Source organism: Cheilinus undulatus, linkage group 20 (assembly GCF_018320785.1).
Source record: "Cheilinus undulatus linkage group 20, ASM1832078v1, whole genome shotgun sequence".
Taxonomy (NCBI): Eukaryota; Metazoa; Chordata; class Actinopteri; order Labriformes; family Labridae; genus Cheilinus; species Cheilinus undulatus.
The window spans coordinates 18,695,413-18,714,869 of NC_054884.1; the positions used below are offsets into that span (position 1 = coordinate 18,695,413).

Consider the following 19,457-nt stretch of genomic DNA (forward strand, 5'->3'; position numbering starts at 1 on the left):
ATTGACTGGATTTAACCTGAAGGAGATGAGGTTTGTGTAGCAGAGGACAGGGCAGAAGAAGGTGAGCAGGAGCTTCCACACCTCCGTGTTTCTCTTCATGTCACCCCACCAGATCTGAGACAGCAGGGACTAGAAGACAAGAAAATTTACCAACTGTAACTTATTGATAAAAATAAAAGACAGCTGTGCTGCACGTGCAGTATTTTATCATCATCACAAAGACAGAATGTTGAATTAATCTAATTTCTTTGCAAGGATATCATAAGTGATTCTAACTTCCTGAAAAGCTTGAGCTGCTTAAATTGACATCAGTGAACTGAAATGTTTTCTTCCTTTCATCGATCTCATGGGTGTGGAAAAAGTATTGCACCTGTACTCCATCATGACTGAAGAAAAGCCTTGCATCAGCGCCCATGCCCATCTGGAGGCAGGTGGTGCCGCCCCAAACAGGAGATTTCCTGATCAGCAGGGTGAAAGAGCGGCTTTCATCGCTGCGATAACAGGAGCTGAAGACGTCTGAGAACAGGAAAACATTGTTGCAGGAAGGTTTTAATTGCATGTTGCTGCTCAGAAATAAAAAAAAAACTGAAATGATTGTCATAAAATGCAAACGTCAAAAAACTGGTTTGCTTTTAGAGTGGCCAAAAATATGTATGAAAAATATGAAATTCCATGTCTACAACAGTCATGAAATAAGGTCAAACTTGACTGCAACAACACTATTATTTCTCTCATTTACAATTATTTGTGATTCTTATATTGAACATTAATGGATAAGGCATCTATGGTCTCACCGTGTGCTATGTTCTCAAACCTCTGAGCGAGCTCCTTCATGGATAGTTTGGTCTCCGTCTCCACCTCCAGCTTGGACAGCTCCCTCAGAATCTTACAGCCACTCAGAGCACTTAGCACTGATTCTCCAGCCTGAGACAGACACAGGGAAAGTCACAGAACATAAACTCCTTGTTGTGAAGTGTTGATAGCTGATTTAAAATGTATATACAGCAGTTTAAAACAACCACAGTTGACCACAGCACAGCATGGCAATGAAACACAATGAAAAATAATTTAAAAAACCAACAGGAGAGCGCACAGATGGCCTAGCGGTCTAAAGCACTACCCATGAACGCGGGCGGCCCGGGTTCCAAACTGGCCCTCCCATTTCCAACTCTATCCACTGTCCTGCTCTATCGAATAAAGGCACGAAAAGTCCAAAATAAATCTTAAAAAAAAAAAAAAAGGAACAGTTTGAATAGAGTAGAAAATGTCATTTAACATTTATTTAACCAGGTTAGCCCCATAGAGATCAAAGATCTATTTTTCATGGGGACCTGGCCAAGAATGGCAGTAACACACAGTTTCAACACACTTACTTGGGAAACAAGCCAAAATGTGAAAGAATGAAAGGGTCAAGATTGTGTTTTCTATTAAGAGGCTGCAGAATATCACCCCATGAAGCTGACTACATAGTTGACAGAAAGAGTTGAGAGATAGTTAAGAGTTTGCACAAAGCCAAAGCTGAAAGAGTAGGGTTTAAATATTTTTCTTCACAGCTGTAGTGGTAAGGGTTGTTGCTAAAAGCTGCCATTACAAATCTTTAGCTGTGCTGCAGCAAATATTGCAGTTTGTTTTGATGTATGATAGGTGCAAGAATTTGACTAGTTTTTCTCACCATCTCCCAGAAGAAGGTGGCCATCTCACTGCGGTTCTGCAGGACGGCCCATATGAAGAGAGAAGCCCAGGGGTAGAGACAGCGTGTCCCTCTGTACAAACAGTCCCCACGCAACAGCTTACTGGCACGCTGAGGATGAAGAAAAGATAAAGCCACAGCCTGCAGTGTTACTTCTCGTGTCTTACAGCTTTAGTACTGCATTTTCAGAAAAAGTTAAGAGTACCCTCAAAGCTCTCCTTTTTGATGAAATTTGTTCTAAGCCTATAGCCTTGTAGTAAAACGGCTGGCAGACATCACCCATTAACAGCTCCAAAACCCCTGAAACCTGAGGAAAAGAAAGAATATAACAAACACAATGATTTTTATATTTCTATATAAAAAGATCAAAATGAGCTCTTGGGTGTAAAAGCCTCACCTCAAACAGGCTGATCTCCGTCCCCGGGCCACTCTGCATGTTCTCTGCTGCAACTTTAGATGGAGACTCCTGCATGTTTGAGGATGATGTCACAGGAGCTGCAATTCCCAGGCGCTCCACCAGGCGGCGCTGCAGCTGCTGGTAAAGTACCGTGCCATCAGCCACAGAGCAGTACAGGCTCTCCAGCCTGCCATATGTTAGGTAGTCCAGGATGTTGAGGCCATTCTCAGTGAAGAGACGCACAAACTGAGGTTTGTCGTTGACCAGGGCGTCAGTCATGGAGTCCTCCAAGTCTTCATACTGTTTCAGAGGATGAAGAGGTTATGTTAGTCAGCTTTAGATGTCAATTTGAAAAAAAAAATATTGATCTCTTCACTTTATATACTTCTAAGAGGAAGTATTTTTCTGAACGCAAAGCCTGATATGTTTTCCCTCCTCACCCTCCACTGGATGTCTCCGTTAAAGAGTTCACTCTTGGCGATGTCGACTCTGTTCCACGTGACCGCCAGCTTCAGCTCTTCATTGTAAGGGCTGGCATCGACTGATGCACGATGCTTGCTCGCTGAAAAAAATAACAGTGCAAACTTTAACATAAAAATAGTATAAAATAGTTGAACAGTCTACTTCTGAAACCAAGGATAGCTAAATCATTGGACTAAAATTAAAAAACAATCATTTTATCTGGATTTAATAGGGTTAACCTTGGTTTATTTTATATGTTTTCTCTGGTTTTCTATTCCTCTTTTTTAATATAGATTTACTGATTTTTTGCTCATGTTTTCTTTATTTGAATATCGTGTTAATACATTTTTGATTGTTACTGTTTATTTAAACTATCTGATCTTGTTTTATGAAGCACCTTGGGGCATAGAATTGCCAGTTAGGCAAAGCCTCATGTATGCATGCAGCCAGGGTTCAAGTCTGACCCATGGCCTCTTCCCTGAATGTCATCCCCCACTCTCTGTTTCCAACTCTATCCACTGTCTTTCTCTGTAATAAAGACGTCAAAATCCCTCAAATAAATCTACATAAAAAAAACGCTTATAATTATTTTCTTCTGTTTCTTTTATTTCTTTTAATGCTGTCTTCTGTAAAGCACTTGGGATCAACCGTGTTGTGTGTAAAGTGCTATATAAATAAAGATGATTTGATATGATCTATTATTGTCTCTCTTTATTTGCATTTTCATTTATCTCTTCTACAGGCAGAGGCTAGTTCATCATTATCTCTACATCTTTTTGTCTTCTTACCATAGTTATTATTGACTGTCAAATAAAGTCACCTTACTTTGTCTAGCCTTGTTAGTTCATTTATTGTTTATGTTATATTTGTATTACCTCCAACCAAGGCTTTGAGCAGGACTGTATCAAAGTCATTTGGGCCCTCCTGCTCTCCATGGTAGACTGTGATGAAGTCTCTGTTCTGGTAGATGCTCAGAACCTGAACATAAAGACCAAGGACACAGAAAACAAGAAATTTGGGATTAACTAATGAGCAGAATTATATTTTATATTCGGAAACAACACTATGAAGAGTAACCATGACTTCATTTATTCATAGCTGCTCCTTAAATGCATTCATAAACGACATGGATAAGAAAGAACGGTGTCAGCTAATCTAATTGGTTCTGTCACAATTTTAAATATTACTTTTAACATAAGTTGTTGATTGAAGCAAGCAAACATTATGAATGTAGAACGTACACTTAACCTATATGTTGGATTTAGGAATCCAAGTTGGCTTTATACAAATGTATTTAAAGGTGAAAACCCCTGTTCTAGGGCAGTGGTTCTCAACTGTTGTTGGCTCAGGACCCAACGCCAACTCCTAAAAGAGCAATCGCAATCCAAATTTCTGACATTTTATTTTCCAATCAGGTTTATACGGTGAAACATATGGCTGTCTGGAGTTCGGACTGTAAAGAACATGGCAAAAAAGGGAGACTGCAGAAAATTCTGCAAAGTCCCCTGGAAAAGTATCAAAGAAGATTCCCAAAAGTTTCTGGGACACATTCCTATTAAGATTCTAAAATGAATCTTAGGTTTCCCAAAATTTTCTGACGTTTCCAGTGAAAATAAAAATCCTGAAGTTTTCCTAGAAACAGCCTGGAAAAGACTCCTGAAAGGGTCCTGAAACTGTTAAATACTTTTCTGTGAAATTTCACAGGAAAAGTTCCAAAGAATATATTACCAAGAGTTTCTTGGAAAATTTGCCTGTAAAAAAATCCCCAAAATTGAGGATAAACATTTCTACTTTTTGAAGGGAATTGCTTTAAGTTTTCATTTTTTTTTTGTTTTCCTTTCTGCTGTCAGGCAAATTACAACTACTGAGAATAAAATTTAAAAGTGCTTCATAGACTTGTAAATGAATTTTTGTTCCTTGTACACATTCCAGACTCACTGGAAACCACTTTTGGGAGAGCCTCTGTTTCTTGAGTATACCAAGATGCAGTCGTGGAGAAAACGCAAGTGCCATCAAGGTTCATTTTCACTGAGATCCTCACTTGTGTATCTTTGTGAAATAAATGGTGCCTTGCTGAAGGGCATTTCAGCAATGTGCTGGAAATTAACAGGCATCTTAACAGCTACCACACCAAATTCCAGACTTGGTCCGGCCAGGACTTTGATCAGCCAGGGCATGCACCAACGACTCTCCCCAACCCAAGTCCTTACCAGCTGAGCCACTATTGTGTGGCTGCATCAAGAGTTTTAATCACTGTCTTTGGAAGAAACAGCAGATACTTAATTGTGTTTGTTCAAAAGAGAAGGAGACTAAAGTGCAGGTAGATTTGATGACAAAGGCCATTGTCACATCCATGATACTGTTAAGGGAACAATCACTCCATGTTGAGAGAGCTGAAACAGAAATAACTGACCAGCAAATGAACAAAGATAAATTTGGTATGTAATCAGTGTCTAGATCAACAGCCAGCCAATCACAACACAGCAGAGTTAAATGTGGGCATTGATTAGTTTACTGACTGAATAAGACTGCCGCTAAACAGATAAATAAATGAACAATGAGCAGCTTGGCTCTTGTTTGGACGTCAGTGAAAAAAGCAGACGAGTGAAGACAGAAGCAGAGAAACACACAGCTTTTTGCACATTATTCTGGGGAATTTAAAATAAAATAAAACTTCCAGTGAACAAGAATGCTTTTGGGAGGAGTTTCAGAGGAAAATCAAGTCCTTCTGTAACCTTCCGTTTTCAAGAATATACAATTTAGTCGTACCCTTATTCTGATCAAAAAAACCCTTATTATTGTGTATGAAAACTGAAACTGTCTACCCAATACCTGCCTTTGAAAAGTGAGAATAACAGTGCTGAGAAACAGTTGGCGGTTTCAGAAATCTGGGTCAAACCGAGACAGGAAGAAGAATGACAAAAGCCTGAATGTACAGGAAAAGAAAAACATGAGAACTTCTCATTCCACGCTTTAATAAAATCAGAGTGGCATGAGAAACACACTGAAAATGAGGATTCTAAGGGATTATATGAATCTAATGTGCAAGCCTGTTGTATTGTGAAATACCCCGTTATAACTGGAGTCTTGACCTTAAAGCGTTAAAAGAGAGGACGAGAGATCAACTCTTAATAAACATTTCACAGCCTCTTAAAGTTCATTTGTTCATGTAACCAGCAGCTGCTGAAAACACAGCCTCTTCCTGTTCCGCCTACAAAGACTAAAAAACATTTAATCCACACTTACCCGTTCTACTAGTTTGTCTGGCTCGGCTTCAGCAGAGAAGTGCTTCCTAACCCGCTCTGCGACTCTGTCCTTCAGATCCACACTGGGACCTGCCTCGCTGTCTCCCTCGCTGGATGACTGCACCACCACTGGGGCCGAGGACAGGTTCTCCAAGATGTCGCTCAAGAAGTCAGCCAGACCTCCTGAACCAGCGAGAACCAGCCACGGCATGGAGTTCTTCAGGGACATATCCACTCTCTGACAGGAATTAAGAAAAAATGTGGGAGACTTTTATTTGTAGAAGGTGATAGAAATCAGTGGGATAAATTTTTAGACGATATAATCACAAGAAATGATGACTCTACCTCCAGCATGCTTGTGTCCCCTGATATCAGCATACAGAGGACTGGAATGTCAATGCTGCCACTGCCTACAACACAAAAACACTATTATTTATTCATTTCATTTAGACTCAGCTCCCTTTATTATGATTCTTGCAAACTTTGAGCACCCAAACTGTATACTTTGTTGTGATTGATTATCTTCATGGATGGAATGTAACTAATTACATCAACTCTAAGTCATTGAGTGTTTTTTTTTTTCATATATTTGTACTTTTTTGAGTACATTCTGAAATCAGTGCTTTTGCTTCTACTTAAGTAAATTTTAACCTCTGTAACTGTACTTTACCAGTACAACAATAGTCTTGTACCTTTTCCACCTCTGTTGATTATACAGTAGCACATGGCGAGATAATGATTCCACATCACATGCCAGAACAGCTGTTGGACACAGCATAAACCTGGGGTGTTGATCTCAGATTCAGAGTTGACTTGTCCTCCAAAAGTGTAATGTTAACTCCATTCTGAGTGAGTGGAGTTATCGGACAGTATTCCACTAGTCTTAATTTAACTCTGTATAGAGTCAACTGATATAAGCTCTGCCCATTGTGATTTCAAATCTGAGGGGATGTATGGGTAGAGTTCCCCAACATACCCTCGGGCCGAGTGTTTAGATGTGTTTTATATGTGTTCATTTGTGTTTGGATGTTGGCTGCTGTACAGTGATCCCTGCTGGGGTTCTTTTGCTCAGATTTCTGGTGGATTGTTGGTGGTTTTGGTGACACATTTGCGCCATGAGTGAAGTCCTCCACTGAGTTAGAGTGACTTTAGGTGCTACTAAAAGACACAGAGAATATTCTTTATCAGTATACATTGCCTTGCTATGCTTGCCTTGCCACAGATTTTCAAGAGTTAATGAAGCTCTGTTATAACATATAACTAGAAAAGCACTCGGAGAGCGCAGACCTCCACCATTAGCCCTATCTCCCAATAGTAAAGAATCCTTCCAAAAATTCCTGGATCCAGATGGTGATCCGGATCAGTCCCAAAATCTAATCAGTTCTTCTTTATGCCATTTCTGACATTTCCTGAAAATTTCATCAAAATCCATCCATAACTTTTTGAGTTATGTTGCTAATAAACAAACTAACAAGCTAACTAACCCTGCCGATCACATAATCTCCTTTGCGGAGGTAATTAAAATAGCTGCTTGACATGTATAGGAGTTTTAAGATTTATGTCTAAACCTCCTTGGCGGAGGTAACAATGGTTGCCAACAGGGCCCTGTCTGCTCCGATGTTGTCATAATTAGATGTTCATATAAAGAAAAATCATGAATGGAAACACAGTGTATTAAGGCCACGCTAAAGATAAAAAAGCAAAAATGTTGACATTTTGGGGGGATTTTTACCCACACCGATGAAATCGACAGGGGGGTATGTAAAGGGTTCCATATCTTTGTTCGTTTGTTAGTTTGATTGTTTGTATGTGTACAAGATAAGTCAAGAACGGAAAGTCAGATCTTCACCAAACTTTCAGGGAATATCGGGAAGGGGGTGACAGGGAAGAATCGATTAGATTTTGGTGATGATCCACGCACCCATTCAGTTTTTCCTGGACTTCGAAATTTTGAACACCATAGTAATCAATGGGAGCGTAAGTTCCTCAGTGGCGCTGCTTAGGCGTGGGTCTGCCACCTCAGACAGCCATTCTTGTTTTGTTTGTTTCGAGATTATAAAGCTGTTAACCTTGCAAAGCAGATGGATATGCCCATTTCCGTGTTTCTCACTGGAGACTCCATATTGCAGAGCTCCCATCTGAACCGTTTTGGCCCGGTTAGAAAGTGACAGGACCAATCAGCTACGAGGGGCAGTACTTTTAGGCGCAGCAGAGTCATGACATAAACAAGCAGCAGCAAGAGCTGGTGCAGTTATGGAGGAAGAGATTAGCGCGGATGCTGCTAAAGTGCCAATTTTATCAGGACCTGACGACATTTCTTCGTTAAAAGAAGAACAAAGAACAGGAGTGAGTTGCTTTCTTTTCAAAAACGACAAAAGTCGAGTACTCACATGTCTATATGCGCCATGTTTCGCGTTATTCCTCAGTAGCTGCACACGAGCAGCTTGCTAGCGGCTACGTCACATGCTCTGTTGCTCTGATTGGTCCGTAGAGATGTGACAGACAGAAAATTCACCCAGTCATACTCCGAGGATTTTTCAAAGCCTCTGCCTTTTCTCAAACATTTCCTATTGAAGCTTTCCCAGATGCTGGCATCATCCATCTGGCGTGTCAGGTTTTAAAGCTGTATATTTACAAGAAAACTCACAATTCCAGAGTAAAAAAAAAAAAATGTAACTTTTGGCATTAGAAAATTTAAATTTTCTAGCATTATAAATTTACAACAGTGTAAAGTAAATATTTTTAAAAAATAATAATTGAAAACAGTTGTAGGATTTGCATCTTTTCAACTACATAATCTCAAAAATGGAAAGTTTTGGTTCACATACATTTATGACTTTTAAAGTCAAAAAGAAAATTTAAAGAGAATTTCAAGGTTGGTATTTTTTTAATGCAACAGATCCTCTTTATGTATCTTTGTTTTCTAAATACACCATTGTAATAATGGATAGTTAATACATAGATCTATAGTCAAGAACAAGTGAAGGAGGTATATTGTGCTGGGATGTTCTCAGTTAAAACCATTAAAATGTATTTTAATTTTTCCAAGTGGGTCCTAGGGGGGCTTGGCTGTTCTATGACAAAAGTAGGGGGTGGGGCTAGGAAAAAAGGTTGGGAACCTCATCTGTAAGATATTTAACACTTAAAGTGTAGTTTAACTTTACAAAGTGAGAACAATATAAACACTTTTAAAGTCTTAAATTTAACTCTACATGACCTTACCTGAAAACCTGGTTGGAGATCTATTCTCTTGTTGTTTTTGCCAATAAGGGAAGATTATTGTACTGTATAAATCCTCAATAGCTACTCTGTACTTCAAGTAAACTTCAAATCACATGCTTTTTATTTTACCTGAGTACATTTACACACCAGAGTAAACCAGTCACTGGACTTTTACTTGAGTACAACAGTGAAGTGATGTACTCTTTTCACCTCTGATGATCTTAGAGATAGCACAGTTACAGAAACAGCACACTGCTGCAGTGCAGACAAATCTCTGCTTGATTTTACATGTTGAGGAGCAAAACATCAAAACATGCAGCAGCATGCCAAGGCTTTCCTCCAGTGGATACCAAAAGATCATGTTATCATCAAATGCATTAATAAAAGATCTCTATAAAAGCTTTGAACCAGGGCTGAATGAGTATGAACATGTTTTCAGTTATAAGAACATAAATCTAAATTCCCATTATAGACATAAATACATTCTTTGAATTAAAGTTCAGGGGGAATCATTCTCACTTGTTAAAGGTCATCAAAAGTAATTCTACGTTTATCGTACATGTATGGATATCTTACCCCAGATGCCTGTACGCTGATGGGAAATGTAGTCCTCTAGTTTGGCCCTGAACCCTGTCTCTCCTCCTCTACGTCCCACACTCCCATCATCCACCAGCAAGAAGGCCTGGTAGTTGTTGTCAAGGCAACAAGAGTCCCTGGTTGTGTTCTGGACATAGTATTTAGCAGGAAAGCTGCCCTATAAGAGGAAACATGGAGACAAACGTATGATAAACAGTGCTGTTTAAGTATTCTCCCCCCCTACCTGGCCCTATTTGGTATTTCAGCTGAATCAAGAAATCACTTAAATAGAACCTGTCTGACAAAGGGAAGTAGGTTTAAAGACCTCAAAAAGAAACATATCATGGCACAATCTAAAGAAAATCAAGAACAGATGAGAAACAAAGCCACTGGCGTCTCTCAGTCTGGGAAGGGCTCAAAGGGGTCCCAAAAGAACCCAGAACAAAATCTAAAGACCTGTAGGTCTCATTTGACACAGTTAAGGTCAGTGTTCATGTTTCAACAATGAGGGAGAGACACGGCAAAAATGGCATTCACAGGAGAGTTTCAAGGCTGGAACACAAAGGCTTGTCTCACATTTGACAAGAAATATCTTGATGATCCCAAAGACTTTTGGGTAAATATTCTGTAGATTGGCAAGGCATAAGTCTAACTTTTTGGAAGCTGTGCGTCCTGTTACATCTGGCATAAAACTAAGAGCATTTTATAAAAGAAAACATCACCATGAGTGGCACAACCAGTTTCTTTAGGGGGCAATGACTTTATCACATAAGGCCTGGTAGGTTTGGACAAAGAAATGCAAACCCTTCATGGTGAATACTGTGACAAGCTTAGTGTTCTTGAATCGGAAATGATCATAGGAAGCATTTGTGATGGCAGTAAATAAGTGCCTATACAACCTGAGGGTTGACCAGCTGCTGTCTGTTGTGTACCAAGCCCCAGGGAGCGATGCCCAGCGCCACCACCTTATTGAGAGAGACAGACGAGGCTGCAGTGGCATGATCCCTCACTGCCTCGCCTACACACCTGCCAACACCTTCACGCAGGCCTGCTGTCAGGATCCAAGCACCTGTGTGGAGGAGATAAGCAGAAAAGGGAAATTGTTTCTTTTATTTGTTAAAAGTGAGTTTAGATGGGAAAAGTACATATTTGACTGAGTCTAATGTGTTGTATTATTACAAAAGTCAAAGGGGTACTTTGTTAGTTAATGTATTTGAGAAACTCAGAATTATCATATCCTGTTATTTCCTGATAGTTTGCATAGTGTCAAGTAGAATGTGTAAACCTGTGCAAAACACCATACTATTTTAGCCTAAGCTAATATGGAGTGCCAATTTTTATTGGTGGGACAACAAATGTATTTTAGTCAACCTAGCAACATTTTAAAAGAACGGAAACAGAAAGGAATGAATTTAAAGAATCAGACCAGAAACAGCTGAAATGGAAACCAAAGAAAAACCAACACTAACAGTCAAAATTCCCCTCTCAGAAATGGGGAAGTTTGAATGTTAGTGTTACAGTTGTAGACCGAGAAAGAGTTGTTAACACTTAGTCATTAAAATAAGAAAGTACCAGTTTCCCTGGAAGGAAGTGGTCTCAGTGTCTACTCTGTCTGCATGCACACTTGTGTATAAAGAAGCAGGATGACTTTAATCCTTGCTCATGATGCGTAGTGCCTCCTGTAAGCCTGGGATGGGACTTCACCTATAACTTCAAATTTTCAAGAATAAAGCTCTTGTTCCAGTAGTATTTGCAGAAAAAGACCAAATTTGATTCTTATAGCTCTATGTGACCTAAAAAAGATAAGACCTTTAAAAGGCAAAATAGATAATTAATATAGACTTATTTTAAAGAAAATTACTTTTGAAGAACAAACCCCAATCTAAAGAACACTGGGCATTGTGTATAACATAAACCAGAATAGAATATTTTGCCAGTCCTTCAACTTATATTCAACTGAATACAGGGCATTCAGGGAAAGTAATGTTCATTACTATTCATGACTGATGTACAACTTAAGTTGCTAAACAGTGCAGGGTTCTTTGTTTTGTTGTCATATTTTGGGCTTTTTAATGGGCCATACATTTTCAATGGAAGACAGTTCTGGACAATACTAAGTTCAGTCTAGTAATCAAAATCTCACTGTGAAGCCATGCTGTTGAAACTCGTGCAGTGGCTTGGCATTGTCTTGTCGAATTCAGCAGGGGCATCCCTAAAAAAGACGTGATCTGGATGGAAACATAACAGTCTGGATGGTCATTTTCCTCTTTAGCCATAAGGACTAAAGTCAAAAAGACATCTTTTCCAAAAAAAGTTTGAAATGTGTACAGCCACAGACCACAGCACACTTTGGGACAGTCCATCACATATGAGCTCAGCCCAGAGAAGTTGGGGGCACTTTTGGATGTTGATATATGATATTCACTTTGCATAGTAGTAGGGCTAAGCAATTATGGCATAAATTAAAATCATGATTAACTAGAAAAGCACTCAGAGAGCGCAGACCTCCGCCCTCAGCCCTATCTCCCAATAGTATATATACATAGTATAGTAAATATATATATATATATATATATATAATAGCACCACAGCATTCACCGATTACTCCCTCCCCAGTGGGGTGGAAACACGGTGAGGCAAAGCATTGACTTTGCTACAGATGGACTGTCATGGTGGAAGCACTGCCTGCTGGTGCAAACAGATGCACTGACAGTCTCACCCATGGGCTCACTGGACGACTGGAAGTCATGGTAGAGGGTGAATATTCCTCTATTCCTCCCAGCATTGTGAGTATTCTCACTACAATTCGCTGTCTTTCTCTCTGTTACGCTCCGACTCGTCTCCATGACCGGGCGTGCATCTTTCAAACTCTATAAACTCCAAAACTTGGAATAGAAACGCTGCTGGGATTGAAGTTACTCATGTCCGCCATCTCCTGGTGTAAAGTAGTAACAGTGCAGACCTTCGCCATTAGCCTTTTCTCCCAATAGTACAGAATCCTTAAAAATATTCCTGAATCCAGACGGTGATCTGGATCACTCCCAAAACCTAATCAGTTCTTCATTATGCCATGTCTGACATTTCCTGAAAATTTCATGAAAACCCGTCCACAACTTTTTGAGTTATGTTGCTATCAAACAAACAAACAAACCCACCCGATCACATAACCTCCTCGGCGGACGTAATTAAGCTTTTTACCTCAATTACAATTGATGAAGAATAATCCCAACCCAACCCTGACTCGGTTTGTGCTGTAAATATGTGTATTATTTTTCAAACAAATAACTGAAATTTTGTGTACTTTAAAGTTTAATACATCAATCTTGTGCATTTTGAGAATGCAATTATATGGCTAAATCTATAAAAACACTGAAGTGCAATAGCACAAACTATTCAATATTATTTTTTACCTTTTCTTGTATTTGTGCTCCTTTCTAACTCTTAAACATGTACCTTCATAATGCCAGTGTTGTGGTGTTATGCAGCTTGTCAAACATCCCTTCTAACAACACATTGTCCTCTGAGTTTTCCTAACAACATGTTTGTTCTGTGGCCAAGCAGTAGCAGCCAGTCAGCTCAATGTTTTTTGTGAGTTTCAATATCGTTACTTTGATCTGAGTCCTCTGAGAAACAAGAACAGTAAATAGTGACCTCAGATGACAAGGAGGCAGTATCACCATGTGCCACCTGCTCTTGGCACAGTAGCAGAAAGGAAATGGCCATTGTGGTTCCAAATTAGGATCTGACCCTGTGGGAGTCATACAGATTCATTTCACTGATACACTTTGTAACAGCTGTACTTCTCTGAGTAAAACCACAATGACTCAGTTCAGTAAGTAAGGGTGACACTTCCACTCAGTTACTTAGAAATCTTTGTGAAATTTGAGAGTTAATATATTTAAAAAACAATGGAAAAAAGGGAAGTGAATCTGAAGGGGCTTACTCACAGTGATAAATACTGCTTAGAAAGAGGTCCTACATCAGTAAACGTCATTTCAATGATTAGGTAATATTAAAAAATTTTAACAGTTGCATAGATTAAGATATCAATGCACCTTTGTAATTTCTGTAGGACTAAACATGTTAAAATGTAGATATTTTTACATACACTTAAAGCTCAAATACAAACCAAAGTTCCTCACAGAAGCTTTACCGCATCTCAGTTCTTTAAAATGCTGCCTGCTCAGTCCTCACTTGAACTGGGACTAACTCTTGACCCGCCATCTTTCAGATCATCCCATAGTTCTTATTACTGAGAGGAGAGAGGGTTGAAGTGAAAGACCTGAGGAGCTATAAGTGAGGATACACAAGAGCAGACTTGATCGAAGTCTTTTTACTGACAGACACAAACCTCTTGTTAGATATTTTGCGTTGATCTAATGCTGCAGAGCAGGCGCCTTTAATGAGAAACATCAGTAGAGTTTAATAACGGAAGAGAAGAACAAACCTTAATACAGATGCTAAATAGGCAAAATGGACACTCAGATCATAAACCCTCAGTTTCTAAAGAGCTGGTATGTGATGAGCTGGAAAGTAAAAAGATGACACGTCATCACACATGAGGTTGCTTCACATAATGCTACAGAGAGTGGGGACACCTCATGTCTCTCAAATAGGGCTGTCTAATGATTACAATTTTTCATCTCATGGGCGCTAGTTTTGCTCAGTGTTAGAGCAAGTGCCCACAAACACAGGCTGTAGTCCTCAACGCACTGGTTGTGGGATCGATACCTGGTCTCTGAGCAGTTTGGTGCATGTCTTCCCCTGACTCTCTCCCCATATTTCCTGGCTCTATTGAGCTATCCTGTAATTATAAAGCAAAAAGGCCCAAAAAATAATAATCTGTTGTATTTCAAAATGTTCACTATTTCTTAATAAAAACTGTTTGTTTCATTTTGGATTTTTGTATTGTTTAACTTACGTTACCTGTTCCTGTTGGATACAGGCCTGCTTTAATAAAAAAAAAAAAAAAAAAAGAAGAAAAAAAAGAAGAAAGGCACTTGTTATGGACTAAGAAGGAAATAAGGGAACAGAAAACGGTAAATTTTCAATAATACAATATACAGATGACTTTTGACATTTCCACTGTGATTTTTTTTTATTTGAAGGATGTTAAGGATCTGTGATTGACTTATTTTACATCACTGCGCCTTTAGGGAGACGATGCAGTGGCTTAACTAAAGTGTACTGCTAGGGAAAATAAAGCATGAGATTAATTGTGATTAATGCATTAATGCTGACAGCCCTACTCTTGAAACATATGTCTTTGTTACTTCTCTGATTTGTTTTGTTTCCTTGCCTATTAGCATGAATCTGTAGTCAAAAGGACTGGGACGCATTTGAGAGACACATGAATGAAGTTTAAGGGAGTGGGGATATACAGTTAGAAATTTTTTTCATCATATTATAGGTACCAAAATGTTATGGAAACTATAAGAAATCTAATCCCATACCTGTCAGTTAGTGGTAATCATTTTTTTTAAATAGCAAATTCAAAATCTATACAAGTGTTGGGAAATAGAGGGAAAAATTAACCCCCCCCCCTCTAAAATCGGTCCATTCACTTGTCTTCCTGGCAACTATAGCCATCAGCAAAATAGGTACATGCCAAACTGCAAGTCCACAAGTTATGACTCATACTCCAGAAAAAATGACACAGCATGAATCACGCTATCACAACAACGACATTTGTCAGTGTTTTGTCTATGACTAGTTCTGGCATCATGCCATCAGAGAAATAACTGGCAATCTGTTTAAGTAATACTACAGTCAATTTAAAGCTTTATCAAATATTTGACCTACTTTAGAAGATCAGTGTGTGTACTTGGATCACAATTAATTGATTTATGTCTTTTTTTCCACATATCAATATCATCAATGTAAAACAATATAAACAATATTAAAACCTTATCATCAGTGAATGTAGTCAACCTGAAGAAGCAAAAGTAGGATGAATTTTGCATAAACGCATTATTATCATGGTTGTTTTTGTGTTGTTATGGCAAGTTATACTTTAATTGATATCTGATTTATCTTTTCACAAATAAGTTTTTAATGAATTATCATGATGGACTGTATTGTATTTTTAATGGTTTGTGAATAAGCTGATTGACTGATTAATTGATTGATTGATTGACTGACTGATTTATTTAATATTGTATTATGCTAATTCATATTTAAGTGGATCTGTTATTTCTTTTTGTCCATTTTCAATATTTTGTTACCGTAATTATTGTAAATTTTGTACTATTTTGTCCTGGATTAAGATACTGGTGTTTAAATGTATTGACCTCTGAATGAGTAGTACCTTTATAGAGGCTAATGATGATCCAAATGAAAAAAATAAATGCCTGACATCAACATTCCTCACAAAGATGAGGAGAATATTTAAGATTTGATTATAGTTGACACTTTTTGGTACTTTTTAAGACCATTATATTAAATCTATCTACAGCTCTAGATGTTTATTTAGGACAAATAAATGAAATGAAAATAAATTGTATTAACAAACTACCCCCAGATTAAAGGGAAAAATGTGTGATATCATGTCATTAGGGATGAGTATCGATAACTGATACTGACATGGTAACGGTACCAAAACATCTGATATCTACCAGACCGAAAGACAACATGGATGTCGTTGGTTCATTTTGATACCCTGTCACCCAATGAAGGGCAAGAAATACATTATGGAAATTGTGGGATTAATGTATTGTATTGTACTGGTTTCCTTTTCTTATCCCATGTTTGACTAGTATCTCATAAAGATATCTCTGCAAATCATTTACAATGCCCAGGCAGCTTTAATTCTCCCACTGACTTTCAACACATATTTTTTTCCCCTAAAAAGTATCGATTTGGCACCGTCTAATAGTATCGGCTAAGCATCAGTATCGGGAAAAACCTAAACAATTCCCAACACTACATGTCATCATAGCTTTACATGGACAAACTGCTTGCCAAGTGTGTTTGGGTTACACAAGCAGGTAACCTTTGACTTGCCTTTTGTTTCATGAAGTGTTTACCTGTGCTTTGTGAGGCTTTCACCAGTCCCTGCCTGAGCACCTCCCGCACCCAAGTCTTCACCTTTGTCCTGCCTTCTCCTCCCACCAAAGAAACGACCAGGTTAGGCGAAGGCAGACCCCAGTGGGCTGTCATCAGGGTGTAGACCATAGACGGTGGTGTGTCCCATGACAGACGCAGGAACTGAGATTTCCAAGAGATAAAACACAGTTATTTGATTATCAAAAAAGAACAAATTGTGTTTGAAATGTAACACCTTGTGACTGGAAAATAAAAACTGAGATAATTTGATTATCAGCAAAGTAAATGTTGAATAAAGCAATACAGCTTGTTATTAGAGAGCATTTATTAGGCAAACTGATGCCACCCACATAGCTGTGCCTCTTGCTGGCTCCTGCAAACTGCAGCTCTCCAAAGGCATCAGTCGGGTATTCAGAGGAGTGCTGGGCACTGTCCCAGTGGTTGACAATCGCTGTGCTGAAGTAATCGCCCAAAGCCACAGATTCATGGGTGTCTCTGGTACCCCCACACTGACACAGAGCGCCATTACTGAGAGAGATGAGACAATAACACATGTGAAAACCTGGTGAAAACATGATCATCCTTTGTTGCATCATCACAGTAAACAAAGAGGCACTATTATCACAGAGAAATGCACTCCAGGGAGCTCACAGTACCTGAAAGAGTCTTCTACAAAGGTGGTACACACTCTCTTCTTGATGATTTTTGGGATCCAACTCTGAAAATGTTGAACAGGTTAATAAACTAAACATATGCACAAGCAAAATTAGTTTAAAGAAGTGTTTGTCCCTACCCTTTTACGCCTGGAAATCATGTGGCTGCAGGGTGTAGTAAGACCACTCGAATGAGAGATGTTGACTTTGGCTCTGAGAGAAACCTGGCGATACTTTGGTGAGGTATGCTGTGATTTTACACCTAACTGTGATTTTTGAGTAGGGGCTGTAATTTTAGCTCCGGTTTGTAACTATGCATGTGTATGAGTGGAAGCATGAGTGTGTGCTGACATGTGTGTATTGTGCCCCACTCAACACAGGTTTCAGTGCATACAGTACATACTGCGTTGCAAAAGCAAACAAAGGAGCCTCACTGGACTCTATTTATAACTTGAACGGGCTCTCTTTAAGTTAAATTTACACTAGAGGTATATTTAATTATTATAATTTATCGTGTAAACATTTTGAGGTAAACTGCCGTTTACTAAAGTGAATGACTGTCTCAAAATCACAGGATTTGACTGGTAAACATAAGGAAATGAACAAGCCTCTTCTGAAATGATGGCTTCGTTCCATTTAGTTAACCCAGTAAACACTGCCATTGAGCCAGGGGCACTACAGCAGGGATACAAGACTGGCACATCTTAACGGAATGCAGGTAAAATTGATATAATTATATACGCCTGTGCGCGTCGTTGGTTAACATATTATACAAGAATGACAGCCAAATCTACATTTTCAAACGTTTTACACTGATTTAACTGCAGCTGTGCTTGTTCGCATGCATTTTACACGTTAAAGCACAAACGTTAGAAAGAGTATGGGATGCTAACGGTTGAAGTAATGTAGTTAAGCTAGCTTGAGTCGCCAGTTGAAACGCTAACAGTAAATATATATTTATGGGCATGCTCTTCTTAAATCACGTCAAGGTAAACGTATTTGATATCGTCGCCGCGAATACTTGTAAACAACGTTAACCGCCGAACCAATTAGTCAAGCGCATTGTTAGCTAGTAATACAACTGTTGAACGTGTCAAGCTAGCTTAATTTCCGCCGGTTTGACTACAATCCATAAGCATGCACAGAAAGTAGCTGGACTTAGCTTCAAGTGGGTCAGCATGCGTTGCTGTTTACACACACGGCTTCCATGCTACAGTGTCTGTTTCAGGAACAGAGCCTAAACAGTAAGTGTCATATTACTTCACGGCAACTTGATACGAGCTGTTCTCTGAAGAGAGGAAATGCATCGCTGCTCACTTAGGCTCATAAAAACTTTCATTACAACTTTCATTTCACATACTACTCTTTTTGTAGTCTTTCGCCTTTGAAGTTTCTCCCAAAGTCCACGATCTCGCTAAAGGAGTTGACTGACTTATCTCTTAAACTTTACCCACCTGGTCCTTTTCAGATTTTGAGATTTTGTCTCCGCTGCCTCCTTCTCCTCCTGTGTCTCTCATTGTTGTCTTCCTGTTAGCCTCACTCACAGATAATGGGAGGAAAGAGCTTCAGGGTTTTTTTCTGGACATTTTCCAGCCAGTGATGAGGCTAATTTCCTAGATTCCTCGCACAAAAAGTGTCAGAAAGTATGAAAATGCCATTCGGGACATAAGGTGCAGAGCAGACACACCACACAGGTGAGGGTGTGGCTTTTACAAGCGATTGACTACCTGCAAATTCTGAAAATAAAGGAGGGGCCAGTTAAAACCACAGAGACTGCATACCTGGGGTGTGAGCTGAATCAAAATGCCTAAACAGTGCTGGAGAAGATCCCCCTGTTTTGGACAGTAAATCCTTTGGCCACTTCATTTTGGCACCACTGTAGCAGACAGACACATGATTGTTTTGAACTATTTGCCCATGTCCTGGTGGACTAAAAATACCACACATTAAGACCTGGATATCCAACAGTGCAAGTGCTGGAACACCATCAAGGGCAGACATGTTTTCTCTGTAAATTTTGTGGCATTTACCATGTAGGAATCTTTTTTCCTAATCCAGGCATGCATAAACTAAAACTCCACACAGTTGTTGATATTAAATATTTATTATAAAATGCATATAAATATTAAGAAATATATATTTAAACAGTAATGATAAAGCATTTAATG

General features: G+C 39.0%; 1 protein-coding gene across 3 annotated transcripts in view; it reads right to left on the reverse strand.

Annotated features, from left to right (window-relative positions):
- Positions 1-18,976, reverse strand: part of LOC121528799 (transient receptor potential cation channel subfamily M member 4-like) — a 30,754-nt gene extending 11,778 nt beyond the window's left edge. For 2 of the 3 annotated variants that reach the window (XM_041816402.1, XM_041816404.1), the window contains exons 1-16: positions 18,744-18,976; positions 17,293-17,354; positions 16,987-17,164; positions 16,618-16,798; positions 10,492-10,661; positions 9,593-9,770; positions 6,140-6,204; positions 5,796-6,032; positions 3,425-3,527; positions 2,528-2,649; positions 2,088-2,387; positions 1,896-1,997; positions 1,673-1,801; positions 795-924; positions 371-516; positions 17-129 (exon numbers count right to left, since the gene is read on the reverse strand). In XM_041816402.1, the coding sequence (XP_041672336.1) occupies positions 17-129; positions 371-516; positions 795-924; positions 1,673-1,801; positions 1,896-1,997; positions 2,088-2,387; positions 2,528-2,649; positions 3,425-3,527; positions 5,796-6,032; positions 6,140-6,204; positions 9,593-9,770; positions 10,492-10,661; positions 16,618-16,798; positions 16,987-17,164; positions 17,293-17,354; positions 18,744-18,806 (2,279 nt within the window). In that variant the 5' untranslated portion in view covers positions 18,807-18,976. Of the gene's footprint in view, positions 1-16; positions 130-370; positions 517-794; positions 925-1,672; positions 1,802-1,895; positions 1,998-2,087; positions 2,388-2,527; positions 2,650-3,424; positions 3,528-5,795; positions 6,033-6,139; positions 6,205-9,592; positions 9,771-10,491; positions 10,662-16,617; positions 16,799-16,986; positions 17,165-17,292; positions 17,355-17,429; positions 17,912-18,743 lie in introns of those variants that run through there. The other variant, XM_041816403.1, reaches the window with a different exon arrangement.
- Between the last annotated feature and the right edge of the window lie 481 nt (positions 18,977-19,457).